Below are 20,067 nucleotides of genomic sequence, written 5' to 3' on the forward strand. Positions count from 1 at the left end.
ATTTAATTCTTGAAGTTGCGTTGTAATTATTGATATTAACAGTAACATAAAGAACTTTCCACGAATATTCGTGGCGTCTACTAAAACTTCATCTCATAATAAAATGTGAAGACTTGAAAAATTGTCCTAATAAAATTGTACACATATATTAAAGTAACTCGATTGCTCGATTGATGCCTTTCATAAATGTAATATCTTTTTTTTACATATGCAGTTCATGCTAGAAAAGTTAGAAAGAAAAATGTCTGGGAATTATCTCAATATAATATTACGGTAAATGATTTTTCGTTTGATTAAAACTAATTCTACTTTTTGTGATGATCGCGAAATGTGTATAAATACTCAATGCCTCGCTCACCCCTTCATGTTTGCGATGAAGTCAGACGATGTCGGACGATAACTGCGATTTAGACGTGACCGCGCACTCCTTATATCGTCTGCACCGTCGGCCACGTGGTGCACCGCCGGCCAAATGACGTCAGTTCCAGGCCGCGGGAATGAAGGCAAAGTCCGTCTGACGTCACGGCAGCAGCTGCAGTTTGGTTACCAGGTCACATGACTTGTTTGGGATACTAACGCCACCTTGCAAATGTGATGTTTCATTATTTATAATTTCTTTCAATGAATTCAGTAATAATTTTAAAGAAACTGAATTAATTGAGAATGAGTATCATAATTTATTGATTCTGATGCTTCGAAATAACCCACATCTCGACAATGGTACAGTAATAAATGCAAACTCGTGTAACAATTATACTCTTAATAATTGAATTTGATATGAATATGCGATATTCTAGCTTCAAAATCCCATCAAGTTCTTTTAACCCATCTACCGCAATTATGATTCAATTTTTAGTTCGCGGAAATGCATAATGAATGAAAAAATTTTCGCGTATTGAGTGCTTTACCTAAACCAATTACTGTTTATTTCTGCTGTTCATTGAATAATTTATATTTTTTATGTATCGATGATTACGTTTTATGCCGATACAATTCGCGTTTTATGCAGAGGATATACAAGCTCGATACAATCTGCGGTTTGTATAATTATATGGCAGTCAATCCTGCTACTTGAATTGCCCGTCACTCTCACTAATTGATAAGTAGTATTGCATATCTGGATATTATTTAGTGTTGAATGCCTAAAAACTTTGTACTTTAAGTCCTCAGGTTAAAACAGTGTTATTTCTTTGTCTGAATATAAAGAAAACGTTATTTCCCACCCCACTTATTGTGGAAACGTTATTTCCAAGTCCAATTTTTGTGATTTTTTTTTAGCTCGCATATCTTGAAAACGCTATATTCCAGTTCACATATCGTGAAAACGCTATTTAATAGCTCACATATTATAAAACGTTATTTTCCAATTCACATATTATGAAAACGTTATTTTCTAGTCCATTATTTGTGAGAACGTTATTCCCCAGTTTACACACCGGGGACACGTTATTTCCTAGTTCACATATCGTGTAAATGTTATTTTCTGGTTCACATATTGGGAGAACGTTTTTTACAAGTTCACTCATAGTGAGAACGTTATTACCAATATCACACGTTATGTCCTAGTTCAATTTTTATGAAAACATTATTTCCTATTTCAAGAACCGTGAAAAGGCAACTTTCCAGTCAGCGTATTGTGAAAACATTATTTGTTTGGTTCACGTATCCTGAACACGTTTTTCCTTGTTAGTTCACACATCGTGTAAACGTTATTCTAAGCCCACATATTTTGGATAAGTTATTTCCCATTGTACATAGCATGAGAATATTATTCTCTAGTTCACATATTGAGAAAACGATATTTCTTACTGATGAAATTACTTTCCAAACATTTAACTTTGAATTTTTCCTTCCAGCTCGATTCTCGAAAAAATCGTTGATAATAATCAAGCGGCGGCTCAATTAGGATATAATGTACGTATTCTTATTGTAAAATATAGGAAATTATTTCGTCGATGTATTTATAAATTTAACATCTGGGTACGTTCTCTCTCTGTACTCAGCGACGGCTGCCGAATGAAGTCTGGTTCCACTGCAGGTGCGACGTGCAGGTCTCGGTATCTTCGATCTTGACGTCAATATTGCAAGCAAGTGTTATGTCTCACACTCGGGCAAAGTCGCGAAGGAATCTACCGAAATTAAGTTTTTTATGTTGTTGATTTAATAATCTTTAATGTTCAATCATCAAAAAGAGTATTAGATCTGAACTTCACTGATATCTAGACGTATGATGAACACATGTATTCTACAAATAATATGAAAATATGATATACCCTGGGATACTTTTACGGTACAGAACTAATTAATTACATTCGGGCGATATTCATAAATTAAAATTGGTTTGATAATCAACAGCATTTGCATGTACCAATGTGAAATAGGAAAAAAACGCTTCATTCGTTTTTTATTGTTGCATTCTTAGTTGATAAGTTGCAGCTTAGATACCTGGCCTCTTTTGAATCCACCTGAAAGTCACAGAATTCCAAGAAATTGAGGACGAGGCACGATAAGTTTTCTCGCGGTCGGTCATGTGTCACATGGCGACTCCCGCCCTGCTAAAATGGCTAGTGCTAGGATCTGTAATTTTGATATGAAATATAAGAAAAAAATGTCGTAAATTTTCATCTGTATACTTGTACACGCCTTTGACTCCACACCCTGCAAAGACTCTCATGACCTCTCCTTTCCCATCTTTCGACCTTGGCCTTTGACGGGGAGCAGGGAGCTTTATACTTGACACTTGTTCAGTATCTTGAATTGTTTGGTACCTGCGTCATCACCTCTCCCCTAACAAAATTTAGAGTCGCCCCAGCTTCTGGTAATCCAAATCAGAAGCTGCCACGTCTGTAAACTTTTACTGGGTCATTCCCAAGGTTAAGCTTCCTTAACTTACACCGACACCTGCCATCCACTCGCACACTTGGGAATTCCAATCATGACATGTTTGTTCTAATTACTGCTAACTCGTTATATTCTCTCTTAAGTGGGGGAGGTATACCCTAAATGGTTCGGATTTGACTTATTTGGTATTTAGTATCATCTTAAAGCTGACATTCTGCCCTATCCAACGGTACCACTGCAATCTCTGTACGTGAATTTATACGTTCATGACGGCTCTTTAAAAGGGGGCGGGTGGGAGAGTTCTTTGAGTAATTAGATAGGAACTAATTAGCTGTTGAGATCTTTAAATATAGTGTGTACTTGCGTTGTGCTGCAGTTACGTGCTTAGTCTCATCTTAAAGCTGACATTCTGAGCTATCCAACGGTACCACTGCCGTATGTGTACGTCAACATTAACGTACACGACTGCTCTTTAAAGGGGGGTGGGGGGGTTCCTTCAGTAATTAGATGGGCAAAAATAGCCGGCCAGCACTATATATATGGTGTTGTCTGGCACCAAACCTTAGTCACCCGCCTCGCTTCGTACGGAGAGGTGCACTGCAAGTCGCTGCCACCATCCTTGAGTGGAAATTAAGCTACAGAAGCCTGTACTTTGGTATCCTTGCTACATTGAGTGCCTATTGCGATGCGCGCGGGACTTTGTCGGGCTCTCCTGAACATTCACACATTTTGTCATGGAAAACTTATCTCCTCCTAGAGTTTTGAAGCTACAGCGATGAGACATATACCATTCGATTTGTAAAGACCATACCTATCGAGTAACGAAGCCCTTTTTTTAGATTTGTGCATAGTTTGGATTCAAAATGGGGGGAAGGGGGGGAAATCTGATGAAAAAAATGGAAAAATGCGTGTAAAAAAACTAAGTCAAAAATCAGGCTTCGTTACTCGATTGGTATGGTCTTTACGCATCGAATGATATGCGTCTCTATGTTGTAGCTTGAAAACCATAGGAGGAGATAGATTTTAACAGTACCCCTTTTTTTGTTCGTTTTCTATGAATTTTACGTTTTCTATCAATTTTTCCGAAAAAATCACATGAACAAAATGTGATTCTTTTGCGGTTTTACCTATATGTGTGAAGTTTCAGAAAGATCCGTCCATAAACAAAAAAGTTTTTCAGTAGGGTATACCACCCCCTTAAAATTGCGGCTCATAACCACCTGATAAAGACAGATTAGGCAATGCATAGACACAAAGCATGCAGTCCACCCTATAACTGTTGTGCAAGCCGATCGATGTTGAGAGGTTAGCCTAGACCTTAACGTACCAAGCATGCAAGCCACGCTATAGCTGTTGTGCAAGCCGATGTTGAGAGCAAAGGCCTTAAAGTATGAAACTAGAGTGTCGTTGTTGGTGATCTTGTCAAGACGGTTGGAGATGTTGAATTTCATGATTTTTGTATGTGTTCAGCATCATTTTAAGCATTTACGCATGCAGTCGTATTTGTTTTGAATGATTTTGTATGAAAAATACCACTCTCATATTTAAATGGGGATAAAATGTATCGAGGTTAAGAAAATTGGCTGCTTATCACTAAAATGTTGTTGCATGAGCCCAGCAAACCCATATGACAAATATGATTTGAATTCATCATTCGGCCTCTGCACTTGGCGGGGAGCGGGGAGCTTTGTACTTGACACTTGTTCTGTATCTTGAATTGGTTGGTACCTGCGTCATCACCTCTCATTCCCAAGGTTAAGTTTCCTCAACTTACACCGACACCTGCCATCCGCTCGCACACTTGTGAATTCCAATCACGAAGCGTTTGTTCTAATTACTGCCCACTCATTATATTCTCTCCTAGAATTGCGGCTCATAACCACTTATAAAGACAGATTAAACAATGCATAGACACAAAGCATGCAATCCACGCTATAGCTGTTGCGCAAGCCGATGTTGAGAGTATAGGCCTTAAGGTGTGAAACTCCAGATTGTCGTTGTTGGTGAAGATTCTGAACTAAAGCAGTTTTCGATCCGGTGGCTATGTAGCCATGAATGTAGCCATTTCGATAAGTGGATATAATTTTTGTGCAGATTTTTCTAAATTGGAAAGCCTGAAGCAAAGGCCATAAATGATACGAGTCAATATTAAACTATAAATTTTGTCTAGCCAAACGTTTGAGTTTGTCAGCCTTTCCCTATCATTTAAATGATGCGAAACAAAACTTTCGAAACTTGCGAAAACAAAATTTTCGAACGGGAAGAAGCCGCAATCCGAATAAATAGAGCTAGAATAAGGTAGATGTGCTCTAAGAATAGGCGTCAATAATACCTCAATCTTTGATATTCTTTTTGGACACTTTGTTCGGGGGTTACATCCATCCAAATCTATTAGAAATTTCTTCACATTTAATCATTGGAATGTAGGTGCCGAATAATTGTTGAACTTCGTTTCTTTATTGACTGAACGTATTTTCGAATAAAATTTGGTACCCTGCGAAGCGATCCGTTTCGTGCAACCTTTGAATTCCTGTTGGCATTAATATTATTTAACGTGGAGGAAGTTATCAAGTTTTTTGTTTGTTTTCCATTATAAAGGCTACCACCAACTTTGATGAGCTACATACTAGTTTGCAAGACGTCAAATTAATTAAACGAACTGCAACTTCATTGCGTGCTGCTTTGGGCTGCTACCAAGATTCCTATGCGACAGCTGCAGAACCAGTCAAGATTGAGGCTGCATCGTTCCTTCGTCGAAGATTCGGTGAAAAAGGTCCTAATAACTGTGATGATCCCTTCCAATGTAGGTGGTTACCACTTCTTGTGGCATCACCCCATCTGATTGTAGCTGACACTGTCAAAAGCGTTGATAACTGACAGCAAAAGATCGATTGCGTGAAGAATGAAATTGTATAAATGTATCAGAGGCCATGAAATTTTTTTCCTCGGCAATTGAACTCGGTCATTTGAGGCTTGCGGAAAATTTCTCGGCAGACTCGCGAACCTTCGTATTAGCGCCGCGACAGCGAAGTCACTCGCAGAGCTCCCTGCCTACAGTACTCTCGTCAGCGCAGGCAGACTGTGATTGATGTTTTACTTAGACCAATTACTGTTTATTTCTTCTATTCAGTGAATAATTTTCATTCATGAAGTATCGATGAATACGTTTTATGCCCGATACAATCCACGTTTTATGCAGAGGATATACAAGCTCGATACAATCCGCGGTTTGTATAATTGTATGCCAGTCAATCATGCTGCTTGAAATGCCCGTACACTTACACTATTTGAAAAATAGTATTGCATATCTGGATATTATTTCTTTAGTTTTGAATGTTTGTGAAACGTAATGGTTAAATCATCATGTTAAGACAATGTTGTTTCTTCGTATAAATTTCGAGAAAACGTTATTTCCTAGCCTACTTATTGTGAAAACTATATTTCAAGTCCAAATTTTATGAAAATGCTATTTCATAGCTCACGTATCCTAAAAACGTTATTTTCTGTAGTTCACATGTCGTAAAAACGCTATTCTCTAGTTCATTCTTTGTGAGAACGTTTTCCCTGGTTTACGGGAAAACGTTATTTCCAAGTCCGCTCATAGTGAAAACGTTTTCACCAAGATCACACAGAGGGAAAACGGTATTTGAGTCCCTAATTTGTGAAAACGTTATTGCCTAGTTTACTTTTTGTGAAAACGTTATTTCTAGGTCTACTCATAATGAGAACGTTATTACCTAGATCACAAATCGTGAAAACGTTATTTGTTAGGCCAAATCATGTGAAAACGTTATTTCCTAACTTTTTATGCAAACGTTATTTTCTAACTTTTTACGAAAACGTTATTTTCTAACTTTATATGAAAACGTTATTTCCTAACTTTTTATGAAAACGTTATTTTCTAACTTTTTATGAAAACGTTATTTTCTAACTTTTTATGAAAACGTTATTTTCTAACTTTATATGAAAACGTTATTTTCTAACTTTATATGAAAACGTTATTTCCTACCTCAAGAATCGTGAAAACGAAAATTTCTAATTCGCATATCCCGAATAAGTTATACGTTTACTTCACATATCACGAACAGTTTATTTTTTTGTTAGTTCACGTTTCTTATAATCAAGCGCCAGCCTAATTGATATATGATGTAGATATTCTTGTTGTAAAATGAAGGAAATTATTTCGTCGATGTATTTATAAATTTAACATCTTGTAACGTTCTCTCTCTGTACTCAGCGACGGCTGACGAATGACGTCTGGTTCCACTGCAGGTGAGACGTGCAGGTCTCGGTATCTTCGATCTTGACGTCAGTACTGCAAGCAAATGTGTCACACACACGGGCAAAATCACAAAGGAAATTACTGAAATGAAGTTTTTTATTTAGTTAAATTAATAATCTCATTCATAAATGTTCGATACTCGAAAAAGTATTTAGATCTAAACTTCACTGACATCTTGACGGATGAAAAACATGTGTATTTTTAAAAAAGAATGAAATAAGATGTACTCTGGAATACTTTTACGGTACAGAACTAATTAATTACATTCGGGCGATATTCATAAATTAAAAATGGTTTGATAATCAACAGCATTTGTAGGTACCAATGAGAAATAGGAAAAAAACATTTCATTCGTTTTTCATTGTTGCATCTTTTGCTGATAATTGGCAGCTTAGATACCTGGCCTGTTTTGATTGCACCTGAAAGTCACAGAATTCCAAGAAATGGAGGACGAGGCACGATAAGTTTTCTTGCGATTGGTCATGTGTCACATGGCGATTCCCGCCCTGCCAAAAATGCTAGTGCTAGAATCTGTAATTTTAGCATGAAATATAAGAAAGAAATGTCGTTAATTTTCATCTGAATACTAGTACACGCCCCTTTGTTTCCTCACCCCGCAAATGGACTCTTCTGACCTCTCTTTTCCCATCTTTCGACCTTTGCACTTGACGGGGAGCGGGGAGCTTGTACCAAACACTTGATCAGTATCTTGAATTTGTTGGTACCTGCGTCATCACCTCTCATTCCCAAGGTTGAGCTTCCTCAACTTACACCGACACCTGCCATCCACTCGCACACTTGGGAACTCCAATCATGACATGTTTGTTCTAATTACTGCCCACTTATTATATTCTCTATTAAAATTGGGGCTCATAACCACCTGAGACAGATTAGGCAATGCATAGACACAAAGCATGCAATCCATCTATAGCTGTTGCGCAAGCGATGTTGAGAGCATGGGCATTAAAGTATGAAACTCGAGTGTCGTTGTTGGTGATCTTGTCAAAACGGTTGGAGCTGTTTTTTCATGATTTTTGTATGTGTTCAGCATCATTTTATGCATTTAAGCATGCAGTCGTATATGCTTTGAATGATTTTGCATGAAAAATACCTATCTCATATTTAAATGAGAATAAAATGTATCGAGGTTAAGAAAATTGGCTGCTTATCACTAAAATGTTGTTTCATGAGCCCGGCAAACCCATTTGACAAAATTAATGTGACTTGAATTCATCCAATCAATAGGCAAAAATAAAGGGTAATAATAAGCTGAGTTGTGAAATAACCATGGCAAGTTAAGGGATAGGAAGCTCAGATTACAAACCTCTCAAACGGAATTTGTGTGCAGGCTTTACTCTTCAGCAGGTGCCGCCTAGGACTCGGGGAGCACGTAAATCAGCCGCTCTTTAATTGTCAGCTGCAGCCGGCTTTAAGTGCACCCTCTATGCGGCTTGTAAGCTCGACATGACGTGGCTTCGGCCAGATCTTGTGATACTCCTAGAACAGTATTAAGCCGGATAGAAGATTCTGACCTAAAGCTGCTTCCGATTCGGTGGTCATCCGGTGGATACAATTTTTAGTGTAGATGTTCTCAAATTGGAAACTTGAAGCACAAGGCATGAATGATACGATTCCATTAAATTTTGCATATTGTCTGACAAAAGCTTTGCAATTGTCAAAATTTCTCTATCATATTAACACACGAATACAAAATTTTTCGAACGGGAAGAGGCCGAAATTTGAATAAACAGTGCTAGAATAAAGTAGATGTGAACTAAGAATAGGCATCAATCATACCTACATTTTTAAGGGGAGCGTCTGGCCAAAATTTTTGAATATGTGCTTTTCTGGTTTTTAGTCTCATCTTAAAGCTGACATTCTGCTCTATCCAACGGTACAAAAATCATCTCTGTACATTGATTTATGCGTTCAGGACAGATCAAGAAAGGGGGGAGGGTGTTGAGTTCTTCAACAAATTAGATAGGAGTTAATTCGGTTCATGGCACTTTAAATGCAGTGCCTGCTTGAGGAGCAGCTCAGTAATCCGCCTGGCTTCGCACGAGGAGGTGTGCCTGCACCTCCTCCAAGGATGTCACCATCCTTGAGTGGAATCAAGCTCCAATAACGTTTAGTTTCATATCCTTGCTACATTGAGTGCCTATTGCAATGCGCGCGGGACTTTGTCGGGCTGTACTGAACATTCACACTTATTGTCACGGCAAACCTATCTCCTCCTAAATGCATTTAATTATGGCCCTATGTCTTGGAAGCGGGTTTTCCATGAAATATAAGTAAATCTGATGGCTATTGTAAATTTGCTGAACCAGTGGTTATTCATCCTCGTAAGTTAGGGCCCGCTTGCAGAGACCCATTAACTTTGTGTATGGAGCGTAGTTATCCCGCTACATTGTGACCGCCACAACATGATGAAATCGCTTTTCTGTTTTCATTACTTACTTTGCGTTTCATTCTGTAGATATATTTACCATAGCTATATTGAATAATTGGTTCAGAGTGAACTGAACAGATGGTTCTTGTTGTAACAGTTGGAAGTAGGGTTCTGGGTAGGAGTTAGTAAGAGACAGGCTGTCACGTGTGAAAGTTCTTAAGTTTATGCTCCTCGGAAAATATCAGTGTATTCATTATCCTTCGCGTACTACCTAAACTATCGATTACATTGGCTTTGTGGTGTGGTAGCAGCGCAGAAAATTGCGGTAGCGTATGCGCCACAACACCGTTATATTAAAACACTTTATTACATAAATTACGGTAAAACATTGCACAAGGAACAACTGACTCTCGTGGACATATCGAAATATCTGTAAACCGACAAATCTAGTTTCAGCATGACGTCTCACTAGACCCTTGTTGCAGTACTGAAGTCCACTTTCATACTACGCGTTCCTAATCCGCACTCTCTATTCTCGATTCTAACTTTCTCTAAAACAATCTTACAATACTAATTCTAATTAATTACGAATTTGCAATACCTATATATTTAATAGAAGCCTTATATTCCAACAGTAAAATACAATTTACAACAAGCCCTCTACATATCACCCCCCACCAAGTGAAATCCATTTCACTTAAAAAACTTGCATTTAGTAAATTTAACAATCTGTACACATTTATTAAATTTCAAATTAGGTTATAACCCTAAATAAGAAATCTTAACAGTAAGCTAGCTTACACGTATTTACAAGCATTTTTAACAAACCAAGAACACTGAGAAAGACCGCATTATTTAAATTGTTGCCAATTATCCATTTGATTTGGTTTCTGTAGATATCATGCAATTTCCAATATCATCTTCTGGTTGTGTAACGGTTTTAGTTTGTTAAGATCATTTTTCTCAATTTTTATATGCTATGCCTCTCAGAGATGAGAAAGCTTCTTCTGTGTGTAAAGTTTTAAATAATGTTATATTCCCAACGATGATCCGACTACCTACAAGAATGCTTAGTGATAATGGTCCGGAATTTAGGTCAGATGAATTTGAACGTACGCTTTCAAACCTTAGCATTGTCCATGTGTTCTCGACGCGTTACAGAGCTCAAAGTAACGGGGCTGTTGAGAGGGGGAACAGATACATAGCAGAGTTGAACAGATACATAGCAGAGAGAATTTGTGAAAGGTATCGTTTGTGAGAATCCTGGTCACGGCACTAATATGTCGTGGTTATAGTGGCAGCCCACAGGTTCGGTATTTTATGAACCACCGTTATAAAAACACTTTATTGCACAAATTACAGTAAAACATTGCACAAGGAACAACTCACTACCGTGGACATATCGAGATATCTGTAAATCGACAAATCTAGTTTCAGCATGACGTCTCACTAGACCCTTGTTGCCGTACTGAAGTCCACTTTCATACTACCCGTTCCTAATCCGCAATCTCTATTCTCGATTCTAACTTTCTCTAAAACATCATTACAATACTATTTCTAATTAATCACATTTACAATACCTATATATTTAATAGAAGCCTTATATTCCAACAGTACAAGCCCTCTACATTGTAGATAACTGGTTTGCCGTTACCGGGTTGCCGTAACTCGATTTCCGGTACCAGGTTTGTCGATTCCTGGTTTGCCGTAACCGGATTGCCATCACCAAGTTCGCTGGTACAGGTTTGTAATGTCAAGTTTGTCATTGCCATTTCCGCAAGAACCGGGTCTGCCACTAGATATTACTCATGGTGGGATGGGGAATATAGCCTATGAGCGTAGCCCTGGAATGTAACTCACGAGCGTAGCCCTGGAATGTAGCCCGCGAGCTTAGCTCTGGAATGTAGCCCTGGAGCGGTCTCCGACAACACCCAGGCTCCAAGTGCCAAAGATCGCCACCATGATTGAATCGGATTACATGTTCCCAGGATGTAAATCAAATATCTTGGTACAAAGGCTACCACCCACTTTGAAAAGCTACCTATTAGCTTGCAAGACGTCGAATTAATGAAACGGACTGCAACTTCATTGCGTGCTACTTTGGGCTGCTACCAAGATTCTCACTTGGCAGCCAAACCACGTGCCAGAAACAGTCAAGATTGAAGCTGCATTTTTCCTTCGTCGAAAATTCGGTGAATAAAGTGGTGAGTAAATTAAAAAATAAGGAATAAGGTATATGGTGGTGAAGAAGGTGGTGAGTGAAATAAAACAATAAATAAATACCTTCAAATGTAGGTGGTTATGTCTTATGGTGTACATCATCACCCCTTCTGATTGTAGCCGCCACTGCCAAAAGCGTTGCGAACTTTCTTGTCCAAAGCATTTCGAATTGACCTGGCAAAAAAATCTATTGCGTGAAGGATAAAATTGTATTAATGCATCAGAGGCTATGAAATTTTTGTCCTCAGCCCTTGAACTCGGTCATTTATGGCCTGCGTAAAATTACACGGCAGACTCGCGAACCTTCGTTTTTAAGCCGGGACAGCGAAGTCACTAGTGGTATATCCACGTACAGTACTCGCGTCAGCGCGGACAGACTGCGATTTCCGGCGTGTTCAGTATTCAGAGGAACTGCGGCAATTCAGACATGAATGCATGTTTGATCTGCTGGTATGGTTTTAACGGTGTCATCGATATTACATGGTTTGTAGACGTTCAAAGCATGCTGATGCTCCGGTTGTCGCTAGTATCGACTGGGTAGCATCAATTTGAAAAGCCTCACTGGTTGGTATGCGGAATGCGAGAGCCTACGCTATCAGAAGTGAAACTATTTCAACTCTGGCAAGCAAGTCATACTTTAATGAAGAGAACAGGATTCGCGCGTAGTAAGTCTCGTATCAAACATTAAATTTCAGCAAACGTGCGTTAGTTTATAGTTGAAACTATTTTAACTGATTTACTTGCTAATTGAAAATGGATAAGCAACATCCTTGACTCATACAGTTTGGCACAGAATGTGCTATTTAATTTCCCTTTCCCAGCGCAGCTGCTATATTTTGTTTGAAAATTTTCGTAAAATGAAAAAAAAAACACAATTCTCACCACCTAACCTAAAAACGGCATCACCAGAATTAAACGTCTTCATATCGTCACGCGTTCTAAAATCGCCCGACAAAAAAATTTTTAAGGGCAACGCCTCCTTGCACTGGCAGCCCTCCTACCCTTCGTCATGCTGATATATCAAAATATTTATCGCATTTGTACGGGTTTGAATGCTACGTTATAATTGTTGCTCAGATGGAAGAGACGTTGATGCACCTATTGTTACCGTCGGTGCAAATCTTACGGTCAATAAATGTTTTATTTCGCTTGGATTTGTAGTTTCATTCAAAAAGAAGAGAACCATTTAATTCGTTGTTATTTTAAGTAACCAATCTCGGTTATTTTAAGTAACTTATATTTTTATATTTTTTTTGGCTGTCACTGAGAGCATGGTATTTATTGCTAGCTACTGATATATGAATGCTTCTCAGTGTAATATATAAACTCGTCAAATTCTTTGAGTTCAATCTCCGTAGATATTGAAACTCGGAAATACTTTTCGAACTCATGAACTTTTAAGTTATCCAACTCATTTAATATATCATTACAATGAATTGCATGCTGATTTTCTTCCCTAAAAGGGTAAAGTGCAGGAAATTCAGATCTACTTGTGATATTAAAATAGAATGAGCGTGAGAATGGTGGCAAAAAAATATTGTTGGTTGCTTTCATTCAACGCGCAGACGTTTAATTTCCAGCGAAAGTTTGCATCAAAAGATTTTAGTTTCTTACTGACGATTTTCAACGTTCACCAATCGAAATTGAAATTTTGATATTGGACACATATGGGAATTCTGTTGTTAGCTCGCCTTGGTTTCTTGACGCATAAAGGTATAATAATCAATTCCACTTTCCACAAATAAACACTAGGAGTAGCATGCATATTCCTCATTTTCTAAATGGTAGCATTTATAATGCGTTTCTATTTACCTCTTCAAATGTGTAAGCTATTGCAAAATATTGTTATTATTTTGATAAACATTAAGCAACTCATGAGGCATTATGCAGCTTTTTTCAGATGAATATACTATTTAATTTATTCTAATTAGGCCTGTCACCTCGACATATTACGTACATCTTCGAAGATTGCAATTGATACTATAACTTCGTAATTTATCTTCAGAAGATGACTTAAATTATCAGACGGCTGTAATCCAAATCTCTTCTCGTGAATGTAATCGAATTTAAATATCCTGCTATTTTTAAATCAAACAAAATATCGATAAGAGGAAAGTTAAATGAAGGTAAATGCTTTCCCTTTACTTATCCCAGACACTTTCATGTACTATGATTATATCTTTCCATTTCCTTTCCAAACACAGCGTAATAATTTAAAATCCTCAAATTCGAAGGTCACACCGGTTTTTCAGCCTTTAAACCTTGGGAGGAGGCGGAGGAGGATTCGTGTAGACGCAGTTGCCGCCTTGCGGCGTGACCTGCAGGACGGACGTGTCGATGTTGTTAGAGTCGAAGGCGTCCAGCGCCGCAGCCTGTAGGAGGGATTTATGTCAACGAAGTTGTGGCGGTTATTGAACGTTGCAGCTTCTGAAGTTTCCATTTTCAACAAAGTTTCAGTGTTTGTTGACCGCAACAACTTCTGAAGTTTCTATTTTCAACAAAGTTGTTGCGGTCATTGATTGCTTACACGCCTTAAGTCTCTGTTTTAAACAAAGTTTTGATGGTTGTTAATTGAAATATGACATTCAAATATGACAATCAACGACATTCTTGATGAGAAGTTTATAGGTCATAACTTTTTTATGAACAGAATTTAGTTAATATGTTATGTAAAGAGCCATTTTCAACTTTGCAACTAAAATACCTTAATCGCATTAGATTAGGTGCTGAATTCAAGAACTTTTGCAATTAGTGGCATGATATACGGTAAAATAAAAATGTAATAATTGTTCAAATGCTGACATATTCAATCTAACTACTGTGAAATATTTGTTCATTTATAAAAATAATTCTACTGATACCTCAGATTTATTTAGTTACCCATTATAACTTTGTACTCACGAGTGCGTCGGGGTCGAGCTCCTCAGTGCGGGACAGCACCCACGCGAACTGCTCGCGGTAGTCTTCTCCCTGCGCCAGATTTGCTCATTTTGGGATGCAATGTATCATGAAATCACAAGAATGTGCTGAGCGTAATTCAGTCTATAATGTATTTCCGAAGAAGAATATTTCATCTAAAATCTAAATGAAGTCAAGTAGTTTGATAATCATGAGTACTAATGATGAAAGAACTACTAATGCGATGAATATGTTTTTGTAGTCCCCTGCTATAGTTGTCATCCGAGGAATATTTAATAGTCAAAATGAAATTTCGTTTAGTTTATAAACAATTTTTACTATATAACATGAATGGGTATAAACTGATCTACCTCCAAACATTGTTCTACAGGTCTGATACTTAAGACTGGTTATAAATGTCCAACTTTTATTCCGCAGGCTGTGGCGCGATATTGGGATTCGTCATTCCCCTATAAAGTTTTAACTCTTTTTCAAGCCAGCCCAAAACGCGTCGTCTATCCTCCAAGTCATTTGTTTTATGGCCGCTCCTCCTTCGCTTTCGATTAATAAATTTTTTACAGCCAACTAACGGTCAATTTGATTATTTATTCATGATCATAAATGGGTTATTTAGAGTGCCCATGTTTGTATGCACTGAACTATCTCAGAGCAGGGTAAAAATTACACACTCTTTGTAGAGGTGCCCGAATCGCCGCCATTGCTTCTTTTGAAATATATTTTCCAAATTGTTAGAAATGTGTAATTTGTAAAAAGTCGTCAAAAGGGTTTTAATCACGATACCATTACTGGTTTACATAGTGACTCATCAATTGGGCGGGAATAGACATTAATTAATTGCTGTAGAGACTACACTGGCCTCCACGCCTGTTTGAATGCTGCTGTGTTGACTACACTGACCTCCGCAAAACTCGAAATGCTGCTGTGTAGACTACACTGACCTCCCCACAGCTTAAAATGCTGCTGTTGAGACTACACTGACCTCCGCACAGCTTAAAATGCTGCTGTGTAGACTACACTGGCCTCCCCACAGCTTAAAATGCTGCTGTTGAGACTACACTGACCTCCCCACAGCTGTAGACGGAGCTGTAGGTAGTGTAGTCGGTGGCCAGGACGTTGTAGACGATGGTAGGCTCGCCTGGGAACCCTACAATGGTTCGTCAGCGGTCAGGGCGTTCCCGTGCTGCCGTTGGATTGATCCGTCTTGGAGGTTAGCAGTGTTCGTGATGGTGAATCTCGTGTCGTCTGAAAATTTCATTTTTCTTGTATATAGTGTATGAACAAGGTCAAGTATCTATATATATGAAAAAATCATCAGAAATAAGTTACTATTACTGATGAATCGTTTGAGGTACGTTGCAATCATGATCATCGTATCGCATGCAGATTTTTAATAATATGATGTTCAAGTGATTTATCGAAAGAAAAATGAAGCTATTATCCTGGAAGCGAGTATGAAGTGCGAAGTAGATCATTAATGACATTAATTGCATATGCCGAGCCATAATCTGTTTAATATTTTTGAAAATAAATAACACGTAATAATGAAAGGCATAACGGATGTATGTAAAATAATAAGAACGACGAATTTATCAATCGCTTTAATTCATTACTTAACTTTGATAAATCTGCTGCTAATAGCGGTCAAAAAATTTTAAATGTAGAGACAATATGTGAATATTTCTGTAAATAATGTTTTCACAAACGGAGATTGAACTTTGAGACACACATGTATTTTTTCGATTTTACATGTTTGCATTTATATTTTTCACTTAATATTAAATTATCCATTCAGATTAACCGAATTCTTCTTCAGAGATTCCATTGGTTGCTCCCAAGTGCACTTGATTTTAACCACAACGTGATTCTTTTTTCCCTGCAGTACAGTTTTTCATAGAGATTAAATTTAGAGAGATTTCCTTAATAACTTTGATAAAACTGCCTTATTATAATGATACTGCTTTATACCCTAAATATTGCTTGAAAGAATATTGATGCGAAGAAATATTATTATTCTTACGTGATTTCCAAACTCTTTCCGTTAGTTCAGATGTGTCTTACATAGCTTTGAACGCTACAATACAGCCCGTGCGTATAAGCCATATGTGGCTTGCATAGGTCGATGATGCAATTGATTGGTACAAGTTGAGTAATAGTCATGGAAAATTTGCCTTACCTGGAACAACGTTCGTTGAATATGAATCAGAATCAGATGGCTTATTGAATATTTTATGCCGCCACCCTCATTGTACAAAATAAATGGTAGACTCACTGACAAGTGCGTAATCTGCCGTAACGCAGGTTCTTCCCATTTCGACTCCATCAGGGTATCGGTGAGTCTCGAACCATCGACCCATGTACTGAAATTTGCGTGTTTTATATTTAAAAACTGAGATTTACTGAATTGAAAAAGATTCAAATTTAGTTAAACTTTCATGTGAATTGGGATACATTTTCGATCAAACGTCGATATGATAAAGAAATCTTGAAAGTTTCAGTTTCTTGTTGTCTACCTCAAAGCCGGTCCATAATTGAAGCTTTTAAAGATGAGGAATGGGATTAATATTCCAAAAATGCTGCAGAAAAAATATATGCGACGAAAGTGAGTTGAGGCCCTCCAAATAACAAATCCAGTTAGACCTTACTTCAGAAAACATGACTAGGGTATCACGAAACTGGCATATTGAGTATAAATGTACAATTGTCGGAAAACAATTACGCTTCGACGAAAAACGCTTTGTTAAAAAAACCATACTTTTCAATAACATTACATGTAACGAGATAATGATGACCATGAAATTTGACACGGAGCTTGATTATTCTAACCAGATTTCCATTCAGCAGCTAGTCTGTTGTCACCTCTCAACAAAATTTTTCAGAAGACCTGCAGGCATTTCAATGCAACTTGGATACTTGTCCACGAGTTGGCAGTAGGAAGATATTTGCAAAAATAACTTAAAAAATTAGAAAAGTTTTTACTTTTTGGATTTCTTGCTTGTGACATTCATGCATGCGATCATCTTTTTGCACGTTTGGTGCTTTTTCGGAATTAGTTGAAATGATATTTCTGATAAGTTTTGTTCTAGATGGACTTTCGTAATATTGGATTGATAAGCTGGATTTCAAACTATAAATGCTCTGCTGTGTAATTTTCGTTTATATCATCAATAGACTCACAGAAGGAAGGTCGAACTCGTCGACGTTTTTGATTGAAGGACAATTGCCCTGGTCGAGGTAAGCGTTCGTCAGACCAGCCACGGCCAGCAGGAGTACAGCGGAGAACCTGCGTCAAAGATAATAAAATTGTGTATAAAATATCATGGGTATCACATCATTAGAGCAAACAAATTGACATTGAAAAAATATCACATCGTAATTCCAACATAATTTTGTATAAAATATGAAAATGCTCAGCATTATAGCAACAAAATTAAGTGTACAATAAATTAGTCATCACGTCATCAGGGTTGTTGAGAAAAGCAACACTTAGTTCGCCGATGCGATTAATTTGTAGCTGGTGCTAATTAGCATCAAATTTATTTCTTGGAGTTACGTCGTAATTATTTATAGAGGTGGGCAGCAGCGCGCCACATTATTTTTGAGATTGATAGATTAGAGTAGACATCCATGTAGGGAAGGTAAAACATGAAAATAAATTTAACTTTTATTTACTGTATCTAACCCGTACTAGTTCTGTTAGGTTAATTGCAATAAAGTGGCATAGATATGTTTAGAAAATGTTTTATTATCATTCAATGTTTATGAGTAAATCCCAAAAGCAGAACAATAAATATTTAGAGATTTCCAATAATTTGGGCCATTGTAGCGGCTAATGTAGCGGCGCTACATTTTACTGTAGCGGTAGCGGTAGCGCTCGCTACAATCTAGTGGGTGTAGCGGTAGCGGTAGCGCCCGCTACATTTAGAGCATGTAGCGGTAGCGGCCGCTCCATTTCAAAGTAGCGCTGCCCAGCTCTGATTATTGATATTAACAGTAACATGAAGCACTTTCTTCTACGAATATTCGTGGCGTCCACTAAAACTCATAATAAAATGTGAAGACGTGGAAAATTGTCGTAATAAAGTTGTAAATGTATATTAACCTAACTCGATTGCTCGATTGATGCCTTTCATAGGTGTTATATCTTTTTAGTTTGCATAAGCAGTTCATGCTAGAAAAGTTAGAAAGAAAAATGTCTTGGAATTATCTCAATATTGTATTACGGTAAATAATTTTTTGTTTTATTAAAACTAATTCTACTTTTTGTGATGATCGCGAAATGTGTATAAATATTCAATGCCTTGCTCACCCGTTCATGCTTGCGATGAAGTCAGACGATGTTGGACGATAACTGCGATTTAGACGTGACCGCGCACTCCTTATATCGTTTGCACCGTCGGCCACGTGGTGCACCGCCGGCCAAATGACGTCAGTTCCAGGCCGCGGGAATGAAGGCAAAGTCCGTCTGACGTCACGGCAGCAGCATTAACTTTTTGAAGTACTTTCCAGAACCCATGTGCTCATCTTTATTAATCAGCACAAATCTATTAGGTTCTTTATACATTTTACTACACAGTTTTCGAAACTCTGCAAAGGGCATATGCAAGAAATGTAGTCACTGTGAATATTCTTCATATCAATGAAATGTAACTCGAATAGAATTAATAGACTTGATTTCGTTCTGATGGATTGTATTGGTAATATGTGATAGTTTTGGATAAATAAATTGAATCGGTAGCAATATCATCAAAAATGTACAAATTTTTCTTTTCGTGATCTATGCCACTTCGATCAGGTACCGAAGCAGTATTCTCTGAGTATTCGATTGCACATTTTTATTGACGTCTTATAGGGGAATTTTCAAGATATTCGTCAATATTTTCATTGCCGTTCGAAAATAAATCAATGATTTCAGATTTAGGAAATCCCTTATCGAAAGCATTTTTAAACAACTTCTATTCAGGCTGATGAGTTGACTTACTATGCAGGAGAAGATTGTTGAAATCAATAAAATTCTCTGTAAGCAACTTCCGTAGTAGTGAAGTTTTTCCGCGGTTCGATTTCTTAATTATGAGACACCTCAAACTTTGAGAAGGAAATACAAACTGATTCTTCAGTTTGTTTTTATTATCGTATTTCCGCTTCTAGAGCATTTTTCAAAGTCGTATTTCTAAAATCTTTTTCAATGATTGATCTAATATGTTCGCTTGAATTATAACCTTATTTATTTTGGTGGAGAGATGGTGTAAATCATCGCAGATATTATCAACAACAATCTGCAACTGATTAATATTTCCTTAATTGAACATCACCTCTCTTTGGACATCTGTTATTGCCTCTTCTATTTTTTTAGGGACTTTCATCAAGTTTTTTTTCTGCTCACAGGCTGCCTCGCATGACAATGGCGTGTAAATGAACA

At 37.5% G+C, this 20,067-nt stretch overlaps 1 protein-coding gene and 1 long non-coding RNA gene across 2 annotated transcripts; both read right to left on the bottom strand.

Moving 5' to 3' along the window:
• Nucleotides 1-13,861: 13,861 nt before the first annotated feature.
• LOC108669877 lies at nucleotides 13,862-15,797 on the bottom strand. The gene is made up of 3 exons (XR_001930688.2): nucleotides 15,713-15,797; nucleotides 14,634-14,702; nucleotides 13,862-14,104 (listed from the first exon to the last, which is right to left on the bottom strand). It is a non-coding gene; the product is annotated as an uncharacterized LOC108669877 (long non-coding RNA).
• On the bottom strand, nucleotides 15,796-18,989 carry LOC108669874 (apolipoprotein D-like). The gene is made up of 4 exons (XM_018157304.1): nucleotides 18,958-18,989; nucleotides 17,826-17,931; nucleotides 16,921-17,008; nucleotides 15,796-15,893 (listed from the first exon to the last, which is right to left on the bottom strand). The coding sequence occupies exons 1-4, from the start codon at nucleotides 18,963-18,965 to the stop codon at nucleotides 15,796-15,798; spliced, it is 300 nt and encodes a 99-aa protein (XP_018012793.1). The 5' UTR covers nucleotides 18,966-18,989.
• Nucleotides 18,990-20,067: the final 1,078 nt, after the last annotated feature.

This window comes from Hyalella azteca, unplaced genomic scaffold, assembly GCF_000764305.2.
Source record: "Hyalella azteca isolate HAZT.00-mixed unplaced genomic scaffold, Hazt_2.0.2 contig10071, whole genome shotgun sequence".
NCBI lineage: Eukaryota > Metazoa > Arthropoda > Malacostraca > Amphipoda > Hyalellidae > Hyalella > Hyalella azteca.

Coding starts and splice junctions, on each gene's coding strand:
- LOC108669874 (XM_018157304.1), bottom strand. Junction 17,009..17,825: donor ACGAGTTCGACCTTCCTTCT/GTGAGTCTATTG, acceptor CGCAAATTTCAG/TACATGGGTCGATGGTTCGA. Junction 15,894..16,920: donor GGCAGATTACGCACTTGTCA/GTGAGTCTACCA, acceptor TGAAATTTTCAG/ACGACACGAGATTCACCATC.